Here is a 21,066-nt window from a genome sequence, read left to right on the forward strand (position 1 = left end):
TGATGTTCAGTTATCGCCAATTCCAGCGTGCCACAACCAAAATATCCTGCAACCCCACTGTTTATGTCATACCTGGGCCACAAAAACGTCCAATACGGTGTTCCAGACTTTGGGTTATCACAAAGGCTTCCATTGAATGCATTTCACCTGCGTCGGGCTGGTACCTCGTATGATATGGAATACCCCGTGTTATATTCTATATCTATCACACAGGTAATATTAGCATGGACCCAGAGTTGGCAAACTTTCATTTACATATTACAAGGTTCACGTCCTACAAAGTATTTACCTGTACTGTTTGTTTTAATTGGCATGTTCTGTGTCTACAGCCTTTGTTATCACTTATATGAGAATATACAGCCATCTTTTTGAGGGCCAACTATTATTTCTTGTCACATGTATCAGTTTTCGGGTTTCCAGAAGACGTCATCCATAAAAGTCAGTGTGGCCTACCAGCAAGAAAACTTATAGCAGGTGAACAACATCTCAAAAAGACAATACAATGGTTTTGGGGAATGGGAAGTTTATTGGTAGGAAATATGGAGTCAGGATTGTAACCAGTTCAGTATTCAATCATCGTTGAACGAAAAGTATTTTTCCTCTTCTGAAAGTCATACAAGGTACTGTTTCCAACAAATAGTTTTGTCCATAGCTGAAATCAACTCATATGGACACTACAGGGTTTGACAAGGAATGGAAAGGGGATTTTTCTCTTTTTTTGTTTCGGTTCCACAATTCACACTGAAAAGAAGCTGATCATTTACAACCTTGTAAACTTTTCACCAGCAAAGGTAAGTAAGTGAGTGGCTTCATTTCAGTTGGTTTCACTTTAACACTGTTGGAGAGTGGACAGAATGAGACATTCAGTTTCACATTCAGTGTCCAGAAACATGCTTACTTCAAACATGCATTCAAATCAGGAAGAGTGGGGATGTTTTGGCAGTCACTGAATGTCTCGTCTGTCTACTACAGAGAAGTTCTGCTACACTTTGTACTTGACTCACATTTGTTGCATGACAAGTAACATACAAATTTAGTAACAATCTATGAACAGAAAAAGGGTAATTGTTGGCTTACAAGGTCAAGGTTTTTTTTCATGCCTAAGAAAGCCATTTAGTCAACATAAATGGCACTAAACCCTGTCAAAAACAAGCTGCAACAAGATGTTCTGTAATGAGCATTTCAAGCAGGTCTAGCAAGCCAACGTGGTAATTATCAACCACAAGAGGAAAACAAGTCTTTAAAACTCCCTTTTGAGTGTTCGAACAAAATTTGAAGGCCCATTACATGTATTGCTTGAGATACAAAGTATAGCAGTAACCATTAGGGGTGCATACACAGCCTGACTTCTGTCACGCTATGTATGAAACATCTGTACACAAGCACCAGTCTGCTGCTCTCTTACCAACAAGGTCTTCTCATCCTTACTGCGAATGTAAAGATGGGTATATCCCTGCAGCCAAACTAGTGCTTGAGGACAGAAATTAGATCTATCTCTTGATCTTCAAAGGGTAAAGTCAGGTTCAAGTGGCAGTCCAGCACACTCCTGGTTCCAATCTAAGCTTGTGAGTAAAAACTCCACGTAGCCTTTTCGTTGGGATGGTGCAACCCCCACTCAATTCTTCTTTGTTCATCAGATTCCTACACATTTCCTTCACACCTTCGCTTGCTCTTGCCGCACCATTTCTGAACAGATGTCCAAAAACCTCAAACACAAAATGTCACCATTGTGGTGAGCAAACATATCACAGTAGTGGCCTCAGATTTGGCAGCCAACAAATGAAGCTTGAACCTGACTTTACTCCTTGACTGATCACAGGGCAGATTTTTATACTAAAGTCATCTTACCACACATCATTGTGTGGTAAGATGACGGTCTTCACCTCATGGTCAGCAGAGAAACCCTAGGCAGATCCCACAGGTTTCTCCACTTACCAATCCACGCCCACACATGATGGAAAGCTGGGCTACAAGTTCGCATGTAGGTTGTTACCATTTAGACAATGCGCTCGTTTTGTAAGACTGTCTTGAAAAAGCGGTGCCACAGATCTGGTACAAGAGCTCCACGGGACAGTTGATCATGACAATCTGAAGCAAGCTGTTGCAATTGGTAACAACCAAACATGCTTTCTTAGTCATGATTTGTGGAAACAGTTAAAACTATTGCATTTCACTTTACTTTTACAGCAACAACTTCGATTTTACAACATTGGATTACAATTTTGCTACCTGCTTTTACGCAATACATCATGAGAACTGTTAACCACAAATCATGAGTTGTATTCTTGACAGAGAAACAATCAACAGTATGGTATCCACCTCTTGCAGGCAATGTACAATTGTCAACCACTTTGAGAGTTTATGGTAAACATCTGACAGGTATACATGATCAACTGGCTTGCATCAGTAGACACTTCACTCGTTTGTCTGTCAAGAATACCCGGAGAGACACAAGATATTTCCAGTTCCATAGCAAATACCTAACATAACAAGATGCTGTTAAGTCTACTAGTATTAAATTTGTGTGCAGGATGCTGCTTAACAATCTACCACAAGTGCAACAAGACAGCAAAGCAGTCTGTCATGGCACATCAGAAGACCTCCCCACCTTGTGTTATATGAGTCAGTGTAGTCTGTGTTTGATCACTATCTGTGAGAGACCAAACATGAAGGGTCATGTACGGAGAGCTGAGAAATGGGTAGCAGTTTCCCTGCTTTGAAGACAACCCACAATGGCCCACATGAACCACTAGAATTTGCCATCAACTCACCATACTTGGTTGTACCACAGAATCACTTTGATTCTACAGTCCACCCACTGAAGCCCCTGGACAAGCATATATACACATGTACAACACTTGCCTGTCTGCTCTTGTCCAGAAGGATGATGACACAAATCCATTTAGTCGTCCTTCAAGAAACTTTACTTTCATGATTGCCAAAAGACACAGGATCACTCTGGCAGTCTGGGCTCCTGATAATTTTCCAATGTACCAGTGAGCCACCAGTGCTTTAGTCTGTCCAAAATGGAGTGAACTTGTCTGCGGCATTTCTTCTGAAGCATCATCAGCCTAGAGGCCAAGACGTGGACAGGCTTGTATATAGGGTACAGACATTTACAAGGTATTGTACAAAAATAGAGTTCTACTTCTACATCTGAAGGTAGGGATGTGCCTTGCCTGTGTGGATCTTATGTTGCCTTGCCACTTGTGGACCAAGCCATGGTACTATAGCCCGATAACCACAGAAAGCATCAACTTTGCTGAAATGAACTACAGAGTTCATCTTCTAGGTTAACAGTATAGTTTGTTTCACCCATCCAAAGTTTCTAAAAAAGATTCTGATAGACAGAAAAATACTGCTGGATGACTTTGCTTCAGCAGAGTTGGTGGAAGCTTTACATACGCATCTGCACAGCTTCATTACAATAGTAACAAAGGAGATACACAACTTAGCACATGCACACAATTGTATAAAAGAAAGGCATAGTGGAGGAACTGGAAATATCTTGCATCCAATGTTATCAAAAGTTTGACATGCACATCCAAGGACTCTGGTCCTCCTTCACCTGCAATAACAGGTAGTAATGAAAGAAAATGCAAACGGGAGATAGGACCCATTCTCTCAACCTTGGATGTGCATGTCAAAGTTCAAGCTTTGCACTAAGTCAGGATGCAAGCTAAGAATTGAACATTTGCTGTTTGCTGTGTCATTACTGAATCACCACTCTGGAAGCAAAGTCATCCATGTAAAGCACCAAAATGCCATGTCAGAGTCACTTTGTGACTCTCAAAATTTACAACTTAAATGATCTAACATATTGTCTGTACAAGCTTTTGGCAAACTCTTGTTACATGCAGAAGTGAGATATACATCTCTGCCTTTCTTAGCATCGTGTATCTTGGCAATTTTAAGATGTATCGCAAACCATGTTTCATTCAGACGTCAGTGTGCGCAATACCACCTGACACTAAAATATATGCCACTTTTTCATGTAATAGTTGCACTTCGCATATAGAACTCCCTCATAAAAAGAAAACGAACAAACAAAAAAGCAACAACTGAGAAGTCCCAAAGAGGAGGGATTGGTCTCTCAACACTGAAAGGTTGTGTCTGCCAGTCTTGATTCTCACTTCTGTTGCTGGGCTTGCTCCTCCAGCTCACTAGCTTCTGAGTGATACTCAGCCACGTACAGACTTTTGTCAATGACACCTGGTATTGGCTTGATCTCTGTATCCAGTTCACGCTCAATCTTGTGAAGGTTGTACCTGCAGAAAACAGAAATGGCTGTCAATCCTTTCACATCCCAAGGTGACCACTATTCCCTGCACATGAATAGTTTATCACATACTTCTGCATAATACACTGCAGCAAATAACAGGTTACTAGGTATTTCAGAGAGTAATGCATGCTAATCAGTCTTCAACTTTACATATTGTGACTATACATGCACCATTTCTTAAATGCACATTATTCAAAGCATCACCCGTCACTGAATTGTCTTACTGAATACTAAAACCAAACCCACCTGTCATCATAAGTGATCAAGTTGATAGCAACACCCAGGTGGCCATATCGCCCTGACCGGCCGATACGGTGCAGGTATGTCTCAGCCATCTTGGGGAAGTCAAAGTTGATGACAACGTTCACAGCCTGGATATCGATACCTCGAGTGAAGAGATCTGAAACGGATAGGAGCATCATGTAGAACTGTTGACAGCACTTTAACTGGAGTGTTAGGTCACCAGCAACACTGGCAGTGTAATTACAACCTGATATGTTGTCAAGAAAATGAAGGGGGATTGTATTTACTTATTTACTTGTTTGTTTGTATTGCACACCCAGTAAACTGCCTCATGGCATAACACACCAGGTTTGTACTGAAGAGTACAAGCTGCAATGCTGCAAATCTGGACAGATTTATTCATCACCCACCCACCCATCCATCCAACCAGATTATTGATTTGGAAATGTATACTTGTTACAATTTACACCTAATACAGTAATAGCATTAAGAAAGACAAAGTGGGAGCAAGATATCAAACTACAATTCCTATGTCATTTGTCTCTGTGTGCAAGGATTCCTTACCAGAGCACACGAGATTGCGGCAGGCACCATTGCGGAAGTCGTGGAACACACGGTTACGATGCTGCTGGTTCATCTTTGCATGAATGTAATAGCAGGAGTAGCCCAGCTCAGTGATCTTCTTGGCCAAGAGCTCCACTCGTTGGGTGGAGTTGCAGAAGATTATGGACTGATTGATTTGTAACTGTGGCAGGGAAAAAAGGAGAGGATGAACATCACAATTGTTGCCATGGGTCCCATGGGCCAACCGAGCACCTATCAGCTATCTTGTGTCTGCAATAGTTATCAATACTACATTCTGTCCTTGGGTTGTGGGGAAGTGTTTGAAGGGAAGCAGGCATTTTTATAAACATTCAGAAATGTGAACAATTTCTTGGTGATACCAAGTGATACAGGTTATATATCAATCTTGGGATGCATTGTACATTACTTTTTCGTAGAAGTTACCAAAAAGACTAGTCTTATTGTTTGTTCTTGACTACATTTGAAACACCAGGCAGGATCTAGACAGTCAAAACACCTCCTAAGACACAGAGAAAATAAAGGTGTACCTTGGAGAACAGGGTGTTCAGACAGTGGACCTTCTGGCGCTCTTGTACGAAAGCGTAGTATTGGGTGATGCCCTTCAGCGTCAGCTCCTCCATCAGGTTAATCTCGTACGGTTTGTTCAGGTGACGTTTCTGGTCATCATGAAAAAAATAGCAGCAATTAGTAACTACTGTATTGCATTTATCTATGACACACAGCAACTTTTTCAGGGTTAACAGGTTATAAGATCGGGAAGGACTTCATCTACATCTACATCTACATATGATACCCCCAAATAGCCCCTTCAGGGGCAAGGTAGGGGGGGAGTTGAGGTCCCGGGCTAAGGCGGGCAGGCCTCCAGCCTGGCACGGAACGACTCAACGGTGGGAGCCGTCGCAACCGTGCCAGGCAGGGTGTTCCACTGAGGGATGGTACGGGGAAAGAAAGAGTGTTTATATGTGTCGGTTCTAGCGTGGATGGTGTGAAACTTGAGGTCGTGGCTCCCCCGGGTGCGCCCCTGGGCTGGTTTCAACAAACTGTGTCTATATTAATGTGGACAATTAACTTCAGAACACATAACAGTAATACAACTGCTTTTATAATATCTTCAATTAGTCATTCAGAAAATAAAAATAAATCTCTTTAAAAAAAATTGTTTTAACCATGAAGAATACCAGATGGCATCAGTCTAATTCTCAAACATTTGTCCAGTGGTTTAGACTTAATCAAAACATTACTATTCCCTCCTGGATGACAAGCCTTCATAAATGTAACTGCTGTTCTATTTCTCAGTGCAGAGTGATGCTTTACCATGAAGTCCTTCACTGACAGGGGGAATGTGGCTGAGAAGAGCAGAATCTGCCGTTCCCTTGGCAGGTGACTGATGACACTGTCCAGCATTCCTTTGAAGTCCTGAGACAGCAACTTGTCACCCTGTTAGAAAGAAGTTGGCAATAAACTTATATAAGCTGACAATGTTTTCTTTCGAAAGCTTGTTGTACATGTACTATTACAGTAGCAGTTTTGTTTCAATCATTATTAGAGGTTTTCTGCACTTGCACAGCTCTACAAAAAAGTACACATTACCACAATATTATCTTGCAATGCCTGACATCTTGTTACTCTGGCAAGATGGCATGATTCTGAAATAGCTGACATACAACCAGAAAAGAGAGGATATAAATACCTCATCTAAAACGAGCATTTGGCAGTGGTCCATCTTTGCCACACCTTTCTTCATGAGGTCGAGGATGCGCCCGGGAGTAGCAATCACAATGTGCACTGTGGACAAGAATGTCAACCATGACTTAGCATAACAGTCATTGTATTCAACTTCAATCAGTGTCTACAAAATCACACATCCAATACAACAAGAACATTGTGTACTATAGATTACTTACCAGTGTCGTATAGCCTCATAATGTCATCCCTGAGGCTTGTGCCACCCGTGGTGACCATGCATCTGATTCCCAAGTGCTTGCCTAGTGCAGTAGCGATGCTGCTTGTCTGCAGGGCCAGTTCACGTGTTGGCACAAGTACCAAAGCTGCAATCAGAGGGAATTTTTCATGTCACATAAGGATAAGACAGTCTTTTATATAAAAAGAGGTACCAACTACATGATCATACAAATGTAATCAGTCAGTCCAACAGATTATCATCTTACCTTGGATATGATTCTTATCTAATTCCACCCTCTCGATCACAGGAATGATGTAAGCACCAGTCTTCCCAGTACCGTTTTTGGCTCGAGCTAACACATCTCTTGCTAGCAGTGCAATAGGGATGCTCTCTTCCTGAATTGGGGATGGTTTTTCCCACCCCATCTCGAAGATACCCATGAGGAGCTCCCTCTTTAAGCAGTAGTCTTCAAACTCATTTCCCTTGGTAGCAGTGACATCCTAAAAGGGGACAGATATGTTCATGAATCTTTGGAGAAAGGCCATAGGCTATTATGTATACAAACACAAACTGACGGGCAAAATAAGGCAACTATCAAAAGAGTAAAACAGAAGATACCAATACTTACTGTTGTTCTTATTCTTGTATCTTTTGGAGGCATCTTCAGACTTTTCTTCCAGTCCTCACCAGGCCTACCAAGAGAAAGGACATGACAATGTTCAAACAAAACACCATATTCAGTAGTGTTTATAAAAATACCAAATACCTTAAATTTTTGTAGCAAAATTGATTCTGAGGTGAACCAGCCTTTATCCTATCTATTTCAATGATTAAAACAGAATTTAAATATTTTTAGAAGCATTCAACTAGCATTGAATCCAAGCTGTTTTTCTTAACCTTCAAGTTCAATCAAATGTTGCTAATAGAAAATGAACACAAATAACTTGTGAATGTAAGAGAAAGATTAAGTTTGCTACATTCATGTTAAATACACCAGACTTATCACACTTACCCTGTGCTGGGCTTGTTTTCAACAGCCTGGCCATGGTTGGCAGCCATTCCTGTCCCACTTGGCATCCCCACAGGTTTAGTCATCTGTTTGATGGGGCCGGCATGATTTGCCACACTCATACTATTCATGCTTGTTGCTGCCATACTTTCAAAGTAGAAGTTGTGTCCACTAAGGCCCAGTTGGATTTTTTAAAAAGATTGTGGCATATGTTCCTTCCTGGGAACACAAAGTCTAACAGTCTTTTTGATTTCTGAGTCTCTATCTCATGTGAGTCTTTGTGCTCAACTTTGCTGCAATCTCAAAAATTGCAAATATAATATTTGAATATAATAATGATACAAAAAATCTGTTTGTCTTTATCAAAATCTGTGGTCCAAGTCTTTAAAATAGACTCATGAGTTAACTATTTAGTCCTCAACTTGAATATCACATCAGGAATTCCAAGGCAGATCAGGTTCACCATCTATCCGTGTTGGAAGGAAATTTGCAACCTGCAAGAGGAAAAACCAGAGGGTGATTAGATCACTTATTTGGGCACTAATGACTATGAGTATGAAGTATGATATGCAAAATTTCTGGATCTTCTTCCAAAGGACGAGCCTACCCTTACATAGGATATTTCAAAATGAAAAATTACACACTTGGGACAATCCATATATTGGACTGAACTAAGTTAGACTCCAAGCTATACTCTGACCCTATTTCCTTAGCCAATGATTATCCGATACCTGCCTTCAGAAAGAAACAACAAAACATGATCTACAATGGTGAACCTTGACTGCTAGTCATGGCTTTGCTTGGACTTAGGCCTGCTATAGACTGATAACACTTAACGGTGGTGCGACTATCATTGTGAGCGACGGTTGTCTTTAGACACACAGTCAGTAAGTATCAAGGGACACCGTTGGTGCAGAATTACAGTACGGTGGGACGCGTGACCCGGTGACCTCTTGTGTGGGAATTCAAAATGGCGGGAGAACTGCCACTTTCGTCATACAACAGATAATTTTTTCCTGTTTGCAATACGTGTTGTCCTACATACATAGATGAGACAGACTACATGCTCAACAAAGGAGATTTAGAAGCCTGTACAGAGACAGGCAATACCCGACATGAACTTCGTGGGTGCCGGTGGACATGTCTGCCATGTAGACCGAGAAACAGGGGTCCAGCATACCAAAGAAGTAGCTAGTGACTAGTGGCAGGGCATTGCGCTGGATACATAATAAATCCTGATTTTTTTCCTAACAAGGCTGGAGCATGGGAGGTTTTTCTAGCCTTGGGGTTGCACAGGGAAACGACCTACCGACAATAGATTTCGGCCATTTTATGCAAATTAGCGATTTTGCGACAGACCGGAAAATGGCGTCCCATTTGGCCCATTCAAACTTCCCACCAAACTGGAATTAGTAGAATAAGTTCTCTTCGTGGTACGCATTTAGAATTTATATCAAATTGTAGGTAGATTTGTCATAAAGATGATGGCGAAAACCGCACGGGGGTACCATTGAGAGGTAAGCTCAGACACGTCCGAAGAGTTGTAATACATTTAGATATGAAGTTCTGATGTGACCTCACGAGATCTCGTGCGATCTTGCCCTGTTTCGCGAGTTTCGCGAGATCTCGTGTGATTTTGCGACAAAAAGCGAAATTACGGCCTGAAGCTGCCGGGGAGCTTACTTTAAGATGGAAATTTCACATATATATTTAAATATATATTATTGTGAGCTGCCGCGAGCAAATGCGACATAGGCGCCATTGTTAATGTTTCCCTGTGGGTTGCCAGGAGTTAGTATATCAAGGTTAATTTTGCTTCCTGGGGAGCAAATGCATTGAAATCTGGTTGAGAAAACAACTCCAGGTGGTTATGACTTGAAATAAAAAGAGGGGAAAATGTTGTTCCGTGTTTCGTGGGCCTGTTAACAGTTGGTGTCAAAAACTTTAAAACTCTGGAGCCTGACCAGCTGCATAAATTTACAACAAAAGAAACCACCTTACCTGCGTTGGTGACTGTAAAAAGGACGTTTGCGTTAGCATGATAAAAATAAACCTAGTCCAGAGACACACGGGTATGTACACTTTGAGACAGCCTGCCCCCCTCCCCGTCAATAGTCAAAATATTCAAATGGCCAGAAGACTATTTCATATAATATCCCTGGGCCTGAGGTTAGCTTGATGCTATCGAGCTATGTTGTCATTGCACAGCAACAAATAAATGGAAGGAAGTAGGTAAAATATCAGAGACTTGACAAAATATATCAAAATTTTGTACCAGCACTTGACAGTCCAAGAAATGTTACAAGGCATGAACCGACGGACTCCGTCTCTGGGCAAACCTCCACACGAATATCATATGTGACGACATGAAAGACGTATTTGCTTGAAAGTGTAAAACTGGAAAAGCGGAACAGTATCGGATGACGTGATGTATCGTCACAAAATCCCTTCAGATTCACACCAAAATTACAAGCGAGTGCAGAAATATGACCCTAATAAGAACAAACAATAAACGTACCACATATAAAATGACACCTTAAGTCACCTGGACGTCAGATTATCAAACACAGAGATAGATTCAGTCAATGGAAATACTCACCTCCAACGTCCAATATGGCTGCTGCCTAGAAATATGGGGAAATCATAAATTATGCTAATTAGGAAGACGTAACGTTGTGAGCTGCCCAAATCCCTGATCTCTGGTCGATTCATAAGGAATAAAAGCGTTTAGTTTTTGATAGATTGTCCGGAAGATGCTATATTCATTTTATTTGAAATTTTTTAACCAAAAAAAAGCTGCATGAAATGAGTATTATTACGCATGCGTAATTAGCTTGTTTGGCTGACCCGCTGGCTGCGAAGTTTAGTTCAGTTCGAGACATATACCGAGAACAAAACCATGGGAAGACCAGGTACATTTTCCATTTTATGAAGTCTTGGGAGTGTTGTTAACGCATATTGATTTCTATGCTTGGTCGCGGAGTAAGATGCTTTGATTGGGGAGGGATAAAGCATGCGATAGTAGGGTATATGACCACAGCATGGTGGGAGGGGGGCGCCTCAAACACGTGCGCGTACCACGCCGCAGAGAAAGCCAAACACCACTGGTGGCGAAAAACTTTCATCAAAACCTATACTGAAGAATTATCAATCCAATTACGAATAGCTATTCTGACATTTCTGATTAGTTCTAATTAGTCCCATCTGGTACTTCTTTATTACTTCATCTTTACAAGACCTAGCTAAACAGGATAAAGTTTTTCATGTCAAAATTAGAACTTTAAAATCTTGTCCCACCAAGGAGGTAATTTTCTATTCTTTGGTCCCACATATTAAAACGGCTTTTTCGATTTCACCGTGAGTTTGATTTAGATGCACGGCACACAGAACCCTCTGATTGACCTCCAGTTTGAACTTCAGTCCATTTCTTCCACTAGTTCCAGATTCCTAAATTATGATAAGAAATTAGTGCTGCACCGTCAGCAATCTTTAGTTTATATCAAAGAAATTATAGCACAGTGATACTACTACTAGTATTACGGCAGTAACTTGGGTAAGTCCTCTTGTTGACATCTACTGTTGTTTTTCGCTCATAGGTTTCTCACCGCGTGGAGGTGGCAGAGGTGAGAGTGCATTTTATTTTATTCATAGAAATAGATCATCATCGCCATCAGATAGAGAATATCACTCCAGTCCAGAGCTGAGCTTGATTTGAATTTTGCAGACAATTTCGTAAACGTATACTATACGTTTACGAAATTGTCTGCAAAATTCAAATAGGATTTATTAAGGATGACATAACAAATCTGTTCTGGTGTGCTGTTAAACAGCTTTGGAAGAAGTTCCTTGTGTCTTGCAGCTATACTATTCTCCTTGAATAGTCTATTAGTTTGTAGCCATTGTTTTATCTTCTGCTATTCTTCTCCATTAGGTTTCTCACCACGTGGGGGCGGCAGAGGTATGTGTTTAGCAATTCCAATATTTGCAATATTTTAAGATCTAATAGCAATACACCATGAGTCGGACTCAACAGTGTAATTTTGAATTAAAGAAATACCAACACACACTTGCCACAAGTCTTCTTGCTCTTCACTTGATATTATCGTCATGGATATATTGTATAGTGTGTGAAAGCAAATTTCGCTTTCTCTGTCAGTGTTGAACCTACCCTTTTGTTTGATTCCAGGATTTTCACCACGTGGTGGTGGTGGTGGTTTCAGAGGTCAGTTCAACTGCTTTATATGAAAAGACGCTGGTTTGTATGGAACTTAAGACAGCTTCATCTGTGAAGTTGATGGTTAATGTTTGTATTAGAATATCAATTTAAGCGTTGATGTACAATCTACTTCTGGCATGTGGTAATATTATATATTGTATTGGCTTTCATGTGTTTCATTGTATTTTCAGTTTATCGTATGGATTTTTAGAGCTAAAAATTCCTGAACGTACTTTTGTTTAAAAAAAAACATAACGGTACACAGGAACTTCAGGAATGAAAGAGTAGACTTTGTTCAGGCAAGCAGCCCGAAATTATGATTATGATGTTCATCTATCTAGATCAATTCTCACACTGCCTTTTTTGTGTTGTAGGTGGAAGAGGAGGATTCGGTGACCGTGGAGGTAGAGGTAAATATCTAATGTACATGTAGGATAAGACGCAAACAATTTAGAAGCAAGTTACATACACAAATTGTCCTTGTTTTACCTGTATTTTCCAAGTTATGTTATCTGTTCATGATATATTACATGTAGATAATGTAACCTGTTTTGCAACCTATTAATGGTAGAAATGATGGTGCTTATTGAGTACTACTGACAGTCATAGTTGACTCCAATGTTTCCGACATTAGCAGACATATTTGTACATATAAGAAGATGTATATGAAATACACAGTCTTTCCTATCCAGAGAGTTTGAGGAAGTCTGCCTAGTGTGTTTTAGTATTGATAGAAAACCTGCATAGGTGGTGGATGACTTGAATGTGACCATTTTGTGGAATGTGTTTGCAGGTGGCTTTAGAGGCCGTGGTCGTGGCGGAGGCCGTGGTGGCAGAGGTAAATATGTCTGCATCCCTCACGTTGTCTTTGAAGAACACCATTGAATCACTTCCAACTGTAATCCCTGGCTTGCTCAGCCAGTGTCTGTTTGTGGAGTCTTGAATACCTTCAAAAGGCTAGAGGAACAGAAATGATTCTCATATGAAGCTATCTATATGAATCATACTAATGCACTGCGCGATAGCTTTCAGTCAAGATATCGCACCCTTGGGATCAAACAAAGAAGAAGAAAAATACCTGCTTTTAATATCTACTTTGACTGCCTATATGTATATGCAAGTCTATGCATGACAGTGCATACTGCATAGTTATTACAAATATGATATGTGTGGCATGGTGACTACAGTTCTGTTTGCCTGATTATTTTAAAAGTCATTGGCTGATGCTAATACGCACAAAAAAAGTGTACCAAACTGTGAAGAAGAATTTTTTTAAGCCACCACTATATGAAAAATTACTTTGCTCTACCTTGTAGCTGTCTTTCAAAGGATTGGATGTGTGATTGCACATCATATGGGTTAGTAGGAATCATACTCTTAGTCTTAGATATACAATTGACATTACTAAATTGATGCTGTTTGTCCAATGTAGTTATCTGTTTTCAGCTACAGTAGAGCCAATTTCTTGTATACCATACATTTAGTCAAATATGCAAATGAAAAATGTTTGAGAGCTGAGCAATGCCGAGGAAGGTTTTGTAGCTGAACACTGCTACACAGGAGGCTATCATTGTGGGTCATATTCTTGTCACCCACAAAAAAGCCATTATACATCCCACTCCAATGCTACATTATGACTTGTTCTGAACCAGTTACCACCACTTAATCAAACATGTCTGTATCTCTCCAGGTGGTGGCAGGGGTGGCTTTGGTGCAGGAAGAAAGGTGGTTGTCGAACCTCACAGGCATGCAGGTATGTACAATTCATGGTAAAGGATTGTCAGCATGGTAAAATATTGAAGATGTCAGTCTGTCTAACTTTTTTTTTCATTACACTAACTTCATGTTGGCATTGTTATTAACCAGTTGTGCTTTGCTGTGCTTTACAGGGGTGTTCATTTCACGAGGGAAGGAGGATGCCCTTGTCACCAAGAACATGGTGGTTGGAGAGTCCGTGTATGGAGAGAAGAGGATAACAGTGGAGGTAGTGTATGGAATACTTCATCAGATGACGAAGTGAAGAGCTCAGTTTCTAAGAGTGAAGCTATGCAGACAACTATTTGTTCTGAAGGAAGAGGGTGGCGAAAACTTTAACAAAATGTAGGAATGCACCAAAAAATCTGGAAATCTGAGCCCAAAGAGATTAATATATTCAGATCTACTTTGGCTGTTGTTGAAACTCAGTACAAAAATGAAATTTTGCCGTGCTTTATAAGCTATTTGTAGTCACATCTCCCTCATAGCTGTTTCTTGATGTTGTTTCAGGAGGGGGAGAACAAGTTGGAGTACCGTGTGTGGAACCCGTTCCGTTCAAAGTTGGCTGCAGCCATCCTAGGTGGGATTGACCAGATCCACATGTTTCCTGGCACCAAGGTCCTGTACCTGGGGGCTGCCTCAGGCACCACTGTCTCACACGTGTCCGACCTGGTGGGGCCGGTAAGTAACAACAACTAGCCAGGTATCACTGATTATTTCTCCATTGGCAGCTTTTCAAATAGCCTGGGTGCCATCCTAGTGAGTTTTCTGCGACTCCCATACACTCCCTCTTATCAACAGTTGGTAACCAGAGAGCATGGGGTTGCAGAAAACTTGTTAGGATGGCACCCAGGACACTATTCAGAGGCATACTTTTTGATGGGGGGGGGGGGGGGGGGGGCTGGGGTTAGTTCAGAACTTCAGATGATACAAAGGAACACCCTAGACATGTGACCAATGCTGAAGTTCTCCATGTCTGTTACAGGAAGGGCTGGTGTATGCTGTAGAGTTCTCCCACAGGTCAGGCCGAGATCTCCTCAACGTGGCCAAGAAGAGAACCAACATCATTCCAATCATAGAAGATGCCAGACACCCTCACAAGTACAGGATGTTAGTCGGTAAGATTTGGCGAAAATCTTTATAAGCATTCCACCTGCACATTCAGTATTGCACTGGTGCTTTGTGCATCTTTTAGTGATTACTCTTGTGTATTGTTTGGTGGTATCTATACATGTTGTATGTATGTGTTTGTTTGTTTGTTACCCTTTACAATGAGATACAAGTTGTTGATAAATGTCTGTGTATTTGGTGCACAGGTATGGTGGACACAATCTTTGCAGATGTTGCCCAGCCAGACCAGACCAGGATAGTAGCAATCAACGCCCATAACTTCCTGAAGAATGATGGTCATTTTGTCATCTCTATCAAGGTGAGATTATCACATTGGAATACAGATTAAGCCAGTGATGCACTTTGACTATGTGTAGTATGTACCCATTTAAAGAAATGTACTGATATCTGTTATAAAGAACTATGAGCTAGATCTTGATTAATTATTGTGTTCATTAAGGCTATTGTAATTTTTGTTAAGGATAAGGATATTGTATTGGATTAAGGATATTGTAAGTGCAGAAGAATATGGATTGGTTTGAAATACAACTGTTGTCTTTTAGTGTCATTGCAGCAAGGGCACATTTTGATGTTCCTTAGCTCACATACACCGGAGTGGTGACATATTTTGTTTTCTAACTGTCATGTATCGTTCTGTTTTCAGGCCAACTGTATTGACTCCACAGCATCAGCAGAGGCTGTGTTTGCAGGTGAAGTTAAGAAGATGAAGTCAGAGAAGATGCACCCAAAAGAACAGCTGACATTGGAACCATACGAGAGGGACCATGCAGTTGTGGTAGGAGTGTACAGGTCAGTGTCACTTGGTCTTAATAGACAGACGTAGCACCAATAGTCTTCGTTTTCAAATACCCACAAGATACCAGATGGTGCATGGGGCGGCATCAGGGGGCAAGTCCACTGATAGTGGTGTGTGTTTAACTGTCAGTGCTAAGCAGAGAAGGCAGTATGTGCCATTTTTAAAGCCTTTGGTATGATTCGGCCAGGCATTGAACTCACGACCTACCATGTGCAAGGCGAACACCGACTAGGCCATTGCACCGGACTCAATATTTGAACTATGTTGTAATTTTGATGTCTTCTTTTTTTGCAGACCCTCGAAGAAGTGAGTCCAGGATTCAGACATATTTGTTATTGTCTTCTGTTTTTATGGATTTAGTTAAACACAGTATAGATCTACTGTTTCCCCAGTGTTACATGAGGACTCTGGTATCATTGATAGGAGAAGTGGACAAGACTGGCTAAGATATAATTTCACTTGCCAGTCATCTTGTAAATCAGGTCTCTTAGTTATGGTAAGGATATATCTTTTATGGAACCTGTAGTACGGTCTGGGTATTATCTACAAGACTTACAGGCTTGTATTAGATAAGTTTGGATTTCCTTGTTCAGAATTTTCCTTTTTTATTGCTACAATTTGTGCCAATAGAAGGTAGCTTATGGAATGTCTGCTAATCAAATATTGATTTGTTGTAGTTTATAGACTTTAAACTGCCTTCCTGGTGGTTAAAGAAACAGACTCACATGATGAAAAGAATGTTTTAGTTGTAGAGGTGATTTCTACTAAGTTTGTGGGTCAGGTAGAAGTGATCTACCTAAATGTTTGTATTTATGGCCAAATTGATATGGAAGAAATTTTTTTGAACACTTAAGTTGTCCAGAGCTATACAGATATGTGCACAAAAAGATGTACTTCCACTTCCAGACTAACATATACCAGTACTACCATTTTCCAATGTAAGGTGATGAAAACCATGCTAATAAAAACATTAACTGCGACAAAGAGTCAAAGTCTTGTGTGTCTTTCATCACTAATGTTTACATGTGTCGGGAAGGACTGCAATGTTGGCATTTTGTGTGTGTGTGGAGGGGGGGGGGGGGTATGATGACCCTGTGAATGTCTATGTGCTGCAGAGAGCTATGATTGAAAACCACGTCCCCACCAATGTTCTCACTCAATTGAAATATAAACACAAGCTATGGGACTTATGAAAAGCAGCTTGTTAATTTCTTTTTAAAATGTCTCTCTGCACATGTCAGAATCAACTCTACTGATTGATGATTCTGCATGTGCTGACCAACACATTGAACTAATTTGAGATTTAAAAAAAAGGAAAGCCAATGTGGACAATCGGCCACTGTCTACTACTAGTATCAAAAATACGTTGTTCTGGGATGTTTTCCCTATGACCTGAACTGAGCACAGACCTGCTAATGCAGGTGCCACTTGACAAGGCCGAGGGCAGGCTTGTTTTAACAAGCTAACATAAAGCTGATATAGTGTAGGATACATTCTACATTAAACTTACAACATTGATAACTTGGTCTATTACTGGTCTTTGGGGGTAAAAAAAGGGGTGTTATCTTTCCAGTGCTTATGGCCTCATCTAAAGGGATTCATGAGGTACAGGAACTTGAAATACTCAATCTGTGATTCCCCAGTGCAATGCTTAAACCATCTGCCCTGTGCCTGATTTAAATTAAGCACATTTACTGACAACGAATCCCATGAGCTTAGTGAAAGAGATTACATTACAGTAGTTTCAATACCAAAGACCTTGTCAGAATTAAAAATTTATTTCCACACTTAAAGCTACAGGGGTAGGACACAGTTTCCAATATGTTCAATTATATGGCAGTCTGGCTTGTAGAAGTCATTACCTATGAATTGCAGGAATCTAACACAGATGACTGGGAACATCTGGATGGGTAAGCAACATGAAATCATAGCTGTGATTACAGAATATTAATTCACACCATACAATATCTATTACAGCCATTTCTAGTTCATAGTGTTCTCTAAAATCAGTAAGAATCGTGAACCAGAAAAACAACTTGTGGTACACCACAGTATGGTGTTATTGTGCAAATTAATCATACCTGTCATGACAGATTATTTACACCTGCTCTTATTGCAGAGAGTCACATGAGCGATGGCTTCTACCGTTCATTACTGTTCTACTCATACTACAAGTCGTGTCTGCATCATTTCTGTCCAAGCAGTTATTAGACAATCCTCACTAATAATTTCTCATGGATCATGGCAGATGCACGTGCAGCTACAAATCTCTTAGAAAGTCTGACCTAACATGCCTTATGAATCCACCGTTTTCGCAACTCCTGCATAATAAGGAAGCTAGTGATTCTTCTCTTTATGAGGCTGTACGCATGGAAACATGCAGGAGAAAAACTTGGATCGTTTCTTCTTCTTCTTTGGTTTCTCCTCTGGGGTCGTGGAGGGTTCATCTTCTCGTGTCGGCTCGGTTGTCTCGATCAGAGCTTCTTCTTCAGCGACCTTAGGAACTTGGAGAGGAGCCGTCTGGACTTCAATGTTGAGAGGAGTGGTTTCGTCAGCGTGTGCTTCGGTGTCAGATTCCTCATTTGGCTCATCGACGTCGTCAATGTACGGTATATCATCCGGAAGAGTTGACACTTTCCCGATAACGATTGCCGTTTTTTGTTTCGGCTGGGCGCTCTTCTCTTCCACCGGGACGGCGGGGTCCGCTGAATCTGTCGGCGGAGGAGGGGTGTAGTTGGGGGCTTCGATTGGATCTTCTTCTTCCGCATTCTCCTGAGTGTCCGGCGTTTCGTTTGAAACTGTCACTTCTACTTCTATCTCATCCTCGGAGGTTTGTGTTGGGTTTGCTGGTACATCGCTTGGCAAATTTGACTGATTATCGGGTGACATTGTAGAGATGTCCGCGACATCATCGTCAAACACCCCCGTCGCATCATCCACTGCCTCTTGTTTACTAGCAGGTTGTTCGTCATCAGGCATTTGTTTTGCTGATTTGTTTCCCATGTCAGACTCAGTAGCCGTATCCTGTACCTCTTCTGACAGATGCCTCGGCAGGTTGATGGCGATAGCTTCCCCTTCTTCGGCGTTCAAAAGCAGATCCTCCTCGTTAACTGCCTCAGTCGTGTCATCTTCTGACTTAGCTGGAGTGACTGGGTAAGGCTCTACCTCAGCTGTTGAGATGACAGGGGGGACTTCTACGGCGGGAGTTGTCGTTTCAGTATGTGTGGTCTCGCCCACTTCGCCGTCTTCCTCTTTGCCGGGATCTTCGGCACTTGGAACTGGAAGTGGCTCGTCCTCACTTGTGTCCTGTTCGGGTGTTACCTCAACAGTATTGATTTCTTTTACCTCGCTGGTAAAAGATTCGGGTGGCGCTGGTATGTTACTCTCTTCACAGCTTTCTTCCATGCCAGCACTTGACCCAGCTGAATGTAGCTCCTCTGTTGATTTTGGCTCGTTCTCAGTTACTCCTGTGTCGTTGGCATTGACTTCAGTCTGTGGAGAATTGTCCCCTCTGTCTGAACTCATATCCTCCAGTGTTTCGGCGTCTTGCACCTTGGCGTCGTCTTCCATATCCTCCCCAGCGTTAGGGACCTTTGGCTCTTTCTCTGCAACATGTGAAATTGCCGTGTCAACATCTATTCTATCTTTGGGGTGGGAGCTGCTACTTGAGCTGACTTCCCCGGTTCCAGTGGTCGTGATACGGCTGGTCGGCACTTCAGGAATGTCCTGTACTTGCGGAGGGCCGTCTGCGTCCGTGGTGGCAGGTGTTGATGGCGGACTTTCATCCTGGGTTGTAGTAGCGTCGGCACTTTCCATCGCTGCAGCAAATTTTAGAATGTCCTCAAAGGAGGAGGGCGAGTCTTCAACTTCAACTTGAACTTCACCCTCAGCCGTAGGATCGGACAGGGTTTCTGCCGCCTGATCAACCGTTTCCTGTATTTGCGCCAAAATGCTGTAATACGTGTCCTCCCCCTCCCCTTCGCTGTCACCGCCGGTTGCCAAGGCACCTGTCGGCGGAGCCGCTGGACTTTGAACCGCGTCGGCCACGTCACCTCGTCCGTCCACCTCGGCAGCCATTTTAGATTTATCGTCGATTTCCGTTATTCCTTTTTTCGTAAGGACCTCATCCAACTTCTTTTCGTCCTCTTCAGGCATGTATTCCCCTAACCGACGATAGACAAGAAGCTTAGACTCCTTACTCTTCTTATTTCTCCGCCGTTTCTGGTCGAGCCCCACCTTTTCATGCTGTTCCGAGTCTCCTTCAGCGGCCGGTGCGGGTCCCGCCCCCTGGTCAGGTGCAGCCTCTCCGCGCGGAGCAGGTCCCGTTGACCCCCCGTGGTCTGTACCGTTACGCTCTTCTCCTAAACGTCCCGGTCCGTCAAACGTCTGTGGACCACCGTCCTGGGGCGGGGCTTCAGCACTTTTACCTGCGTTTAATTGCTGTCCAGCCTGTGTGGCACCAGCTTTGTCCTTCTTGCGTCGGCCTTTTGTAGCATTGGTACCGGCTGCTGCTGCGCCCTCGCCCCGGTCATTTTCAGGATGACTAACCTGTTTTTCGCTCGCCTTTTCTCCTGGCTTTTGTCCCTTTTTCCGACTTCTTCTGGACTTCTTTTCACGTGTCTGTCCTGACGCACCGGCGGATTGTTCAGGCTGACCCATTTCTGTCTCTTCCTATTGACCCTAGATCCGTGTGAACGGCGTCTGTTTGTTCAGCCAACAATAGCGCAAAACAAGTGAGGCGCAGTCGATTCTATAAAGCTGCAACACTCATGACTGCGGACCAGAACCACTTGTCCCGATCACAGATTGGGGTATCACGGTCCGATGAGCCTGGAAGCTATTGCATAATCGATCGGGAGACAGAACTTTAACCTTTAGCACGACACAGGACACAAACTGTTAACGTTGACAGTGGACTGTGACCGACGGTATTGAACTGTTTGTATAGACAAAGAGTGCAACCAGGGCGACAGATTGTTACTTCAACCTTCCATGATTTAGCTTATAAGTTATTCTTAGAATACAATGTACATGTGTTTGTCAAGTGAAATGGGCCTAATGCTACAGAACATGCAGTCAGCGGTACTAGAGCAAAAATTCCGTTTGATTTTCCTGCACCAATTATACAGCTTGAATTCATACTCAT

At 42.0% G+C, this 21,066-nt stretch overlaps 3 protein-coding genes across 5 annotated transcripts; 1 reads left to right on the forward strand and 2 right to left on the reverse strand.

Annotated features, from left to right (window-relative positions):
• Nucleotides 1–506: 506 nt before the first annotated feature.
• Nucleotides 507–10,727, reverse strand: LOC136433389 (probable ATP-dependent RNA helicase DDX6). 3 transcript variants are annotated; one of them, XM_066425547.1, is made up of 11 exons: nucleotides 10,622–10,727; nucleotides 8,026–8,516; nucleotides 7,642–7,705; nucleotides 7,279–7,513; nucleotides 7,015–7,158; nucleotides 6,801–6,895; nucleotides 6,425–6,547; nucleotides 5,638–5,766; nucleotides 5,090–5,270; nucleotides 4,529–4,682; nucleotides 507–4,268 (listed from the first exon to the last, which is right to left on the reverse strand). In XM_066425547.1, the coding sequence occupies exons 2-11, from the start codon at nucleotides 8,166–8,168 to the stop codon at nucleotides 4,130–4,132; spliced, it is 1,407 nt and encodes a 468-aa protein (XP_066281644.1). In that variant the 5' UTR covers nucleotides 8,169–8,516; nucleotides 10,622–10,727; the 3' UTR covers nucleotides 507–4,129. The 3 variants fall into 3 exon arrangements, with proteins under 3 accessions (XP_066281644.1, XP_066281645.1, XP_066281646.1); XM_066425548.1 differs by having other exon boundaries at nucleotides 10,541–10,640; XM_066425549.1 differs by lacking the exon at nucleotides 10,622–10,727 and adding an exon at nucleotides 10,558–10,615.
• Nucleotides 10,728–10,820: 93 nt separating this feature from the next.
• Nucleotides 10,821–16,906, forward strand: LOC136433393 (rRNA 2'-O-methyltransferase fibrillarin-like). The gene is made up of 13 exons (XM_066425554.1): nucleotides 10,821–10,934; nucleotides 11,619–11,645; nucleotides 11,954–11,980; nucleotides 12,209–12,244; nucleotides 12,613–12,648; nucleotides 13,032–13,076; nucleotides 13,929–13,991; nucleotides 14,128–14,222; nucleotides 14,504–14,674; nucleotides 14,979–15,111; nucleotides 15,310–15,422; nucleotides 15,768–15,913; nucleotides 16,215–16,906. The coding sequence occupies exons 1-13, from the start codon at nucleotides 10,922–10,924 to the stop codon at nucleotides 16,228–16,230; spliced, it is 921 nt and encodes a 306-aa protein (XP_066281651.1). The 5' UTR covers nucleotides 10,821–10,921; the 3' UTR covers nucleotides 16,231–16,906.
• Nucleotides 16,907–18,257: 1,351 nt separating this feature from the next.
• LOC136431981 (retinitis pigmentosa 1-like 1 protein) lies at nucleotides 18,258–20,579 on the reverse strand. The gene has a single exon (XM_066422990.1). It carries the CDS (start codon nucleotides 20,577–20,579, stop codon nucleotides 18,258–18,260), a length of 2,322 nt encoding a protein of 773 aa, XP_066279087.1.
• Nucleotides 20,580–21,066: the final 487 nt, after the last annotated feature.

Source organism: Branchiostoma lanceolatum, chromosome 4 (genome assembly GCF_035083965.1).
Source record: "Branchiostoma lanceolatum isolate klBraLanc5 chromosome 4, klBraLanc5.hap2, whole genome shotgun sequence".
NCBI lineage: Eukaryota > Metazoa > Chordata > Leptocardii > Amphioxiformes > Branchiostomatidae > Branchiostoma > Branchiostoma lanceolatum.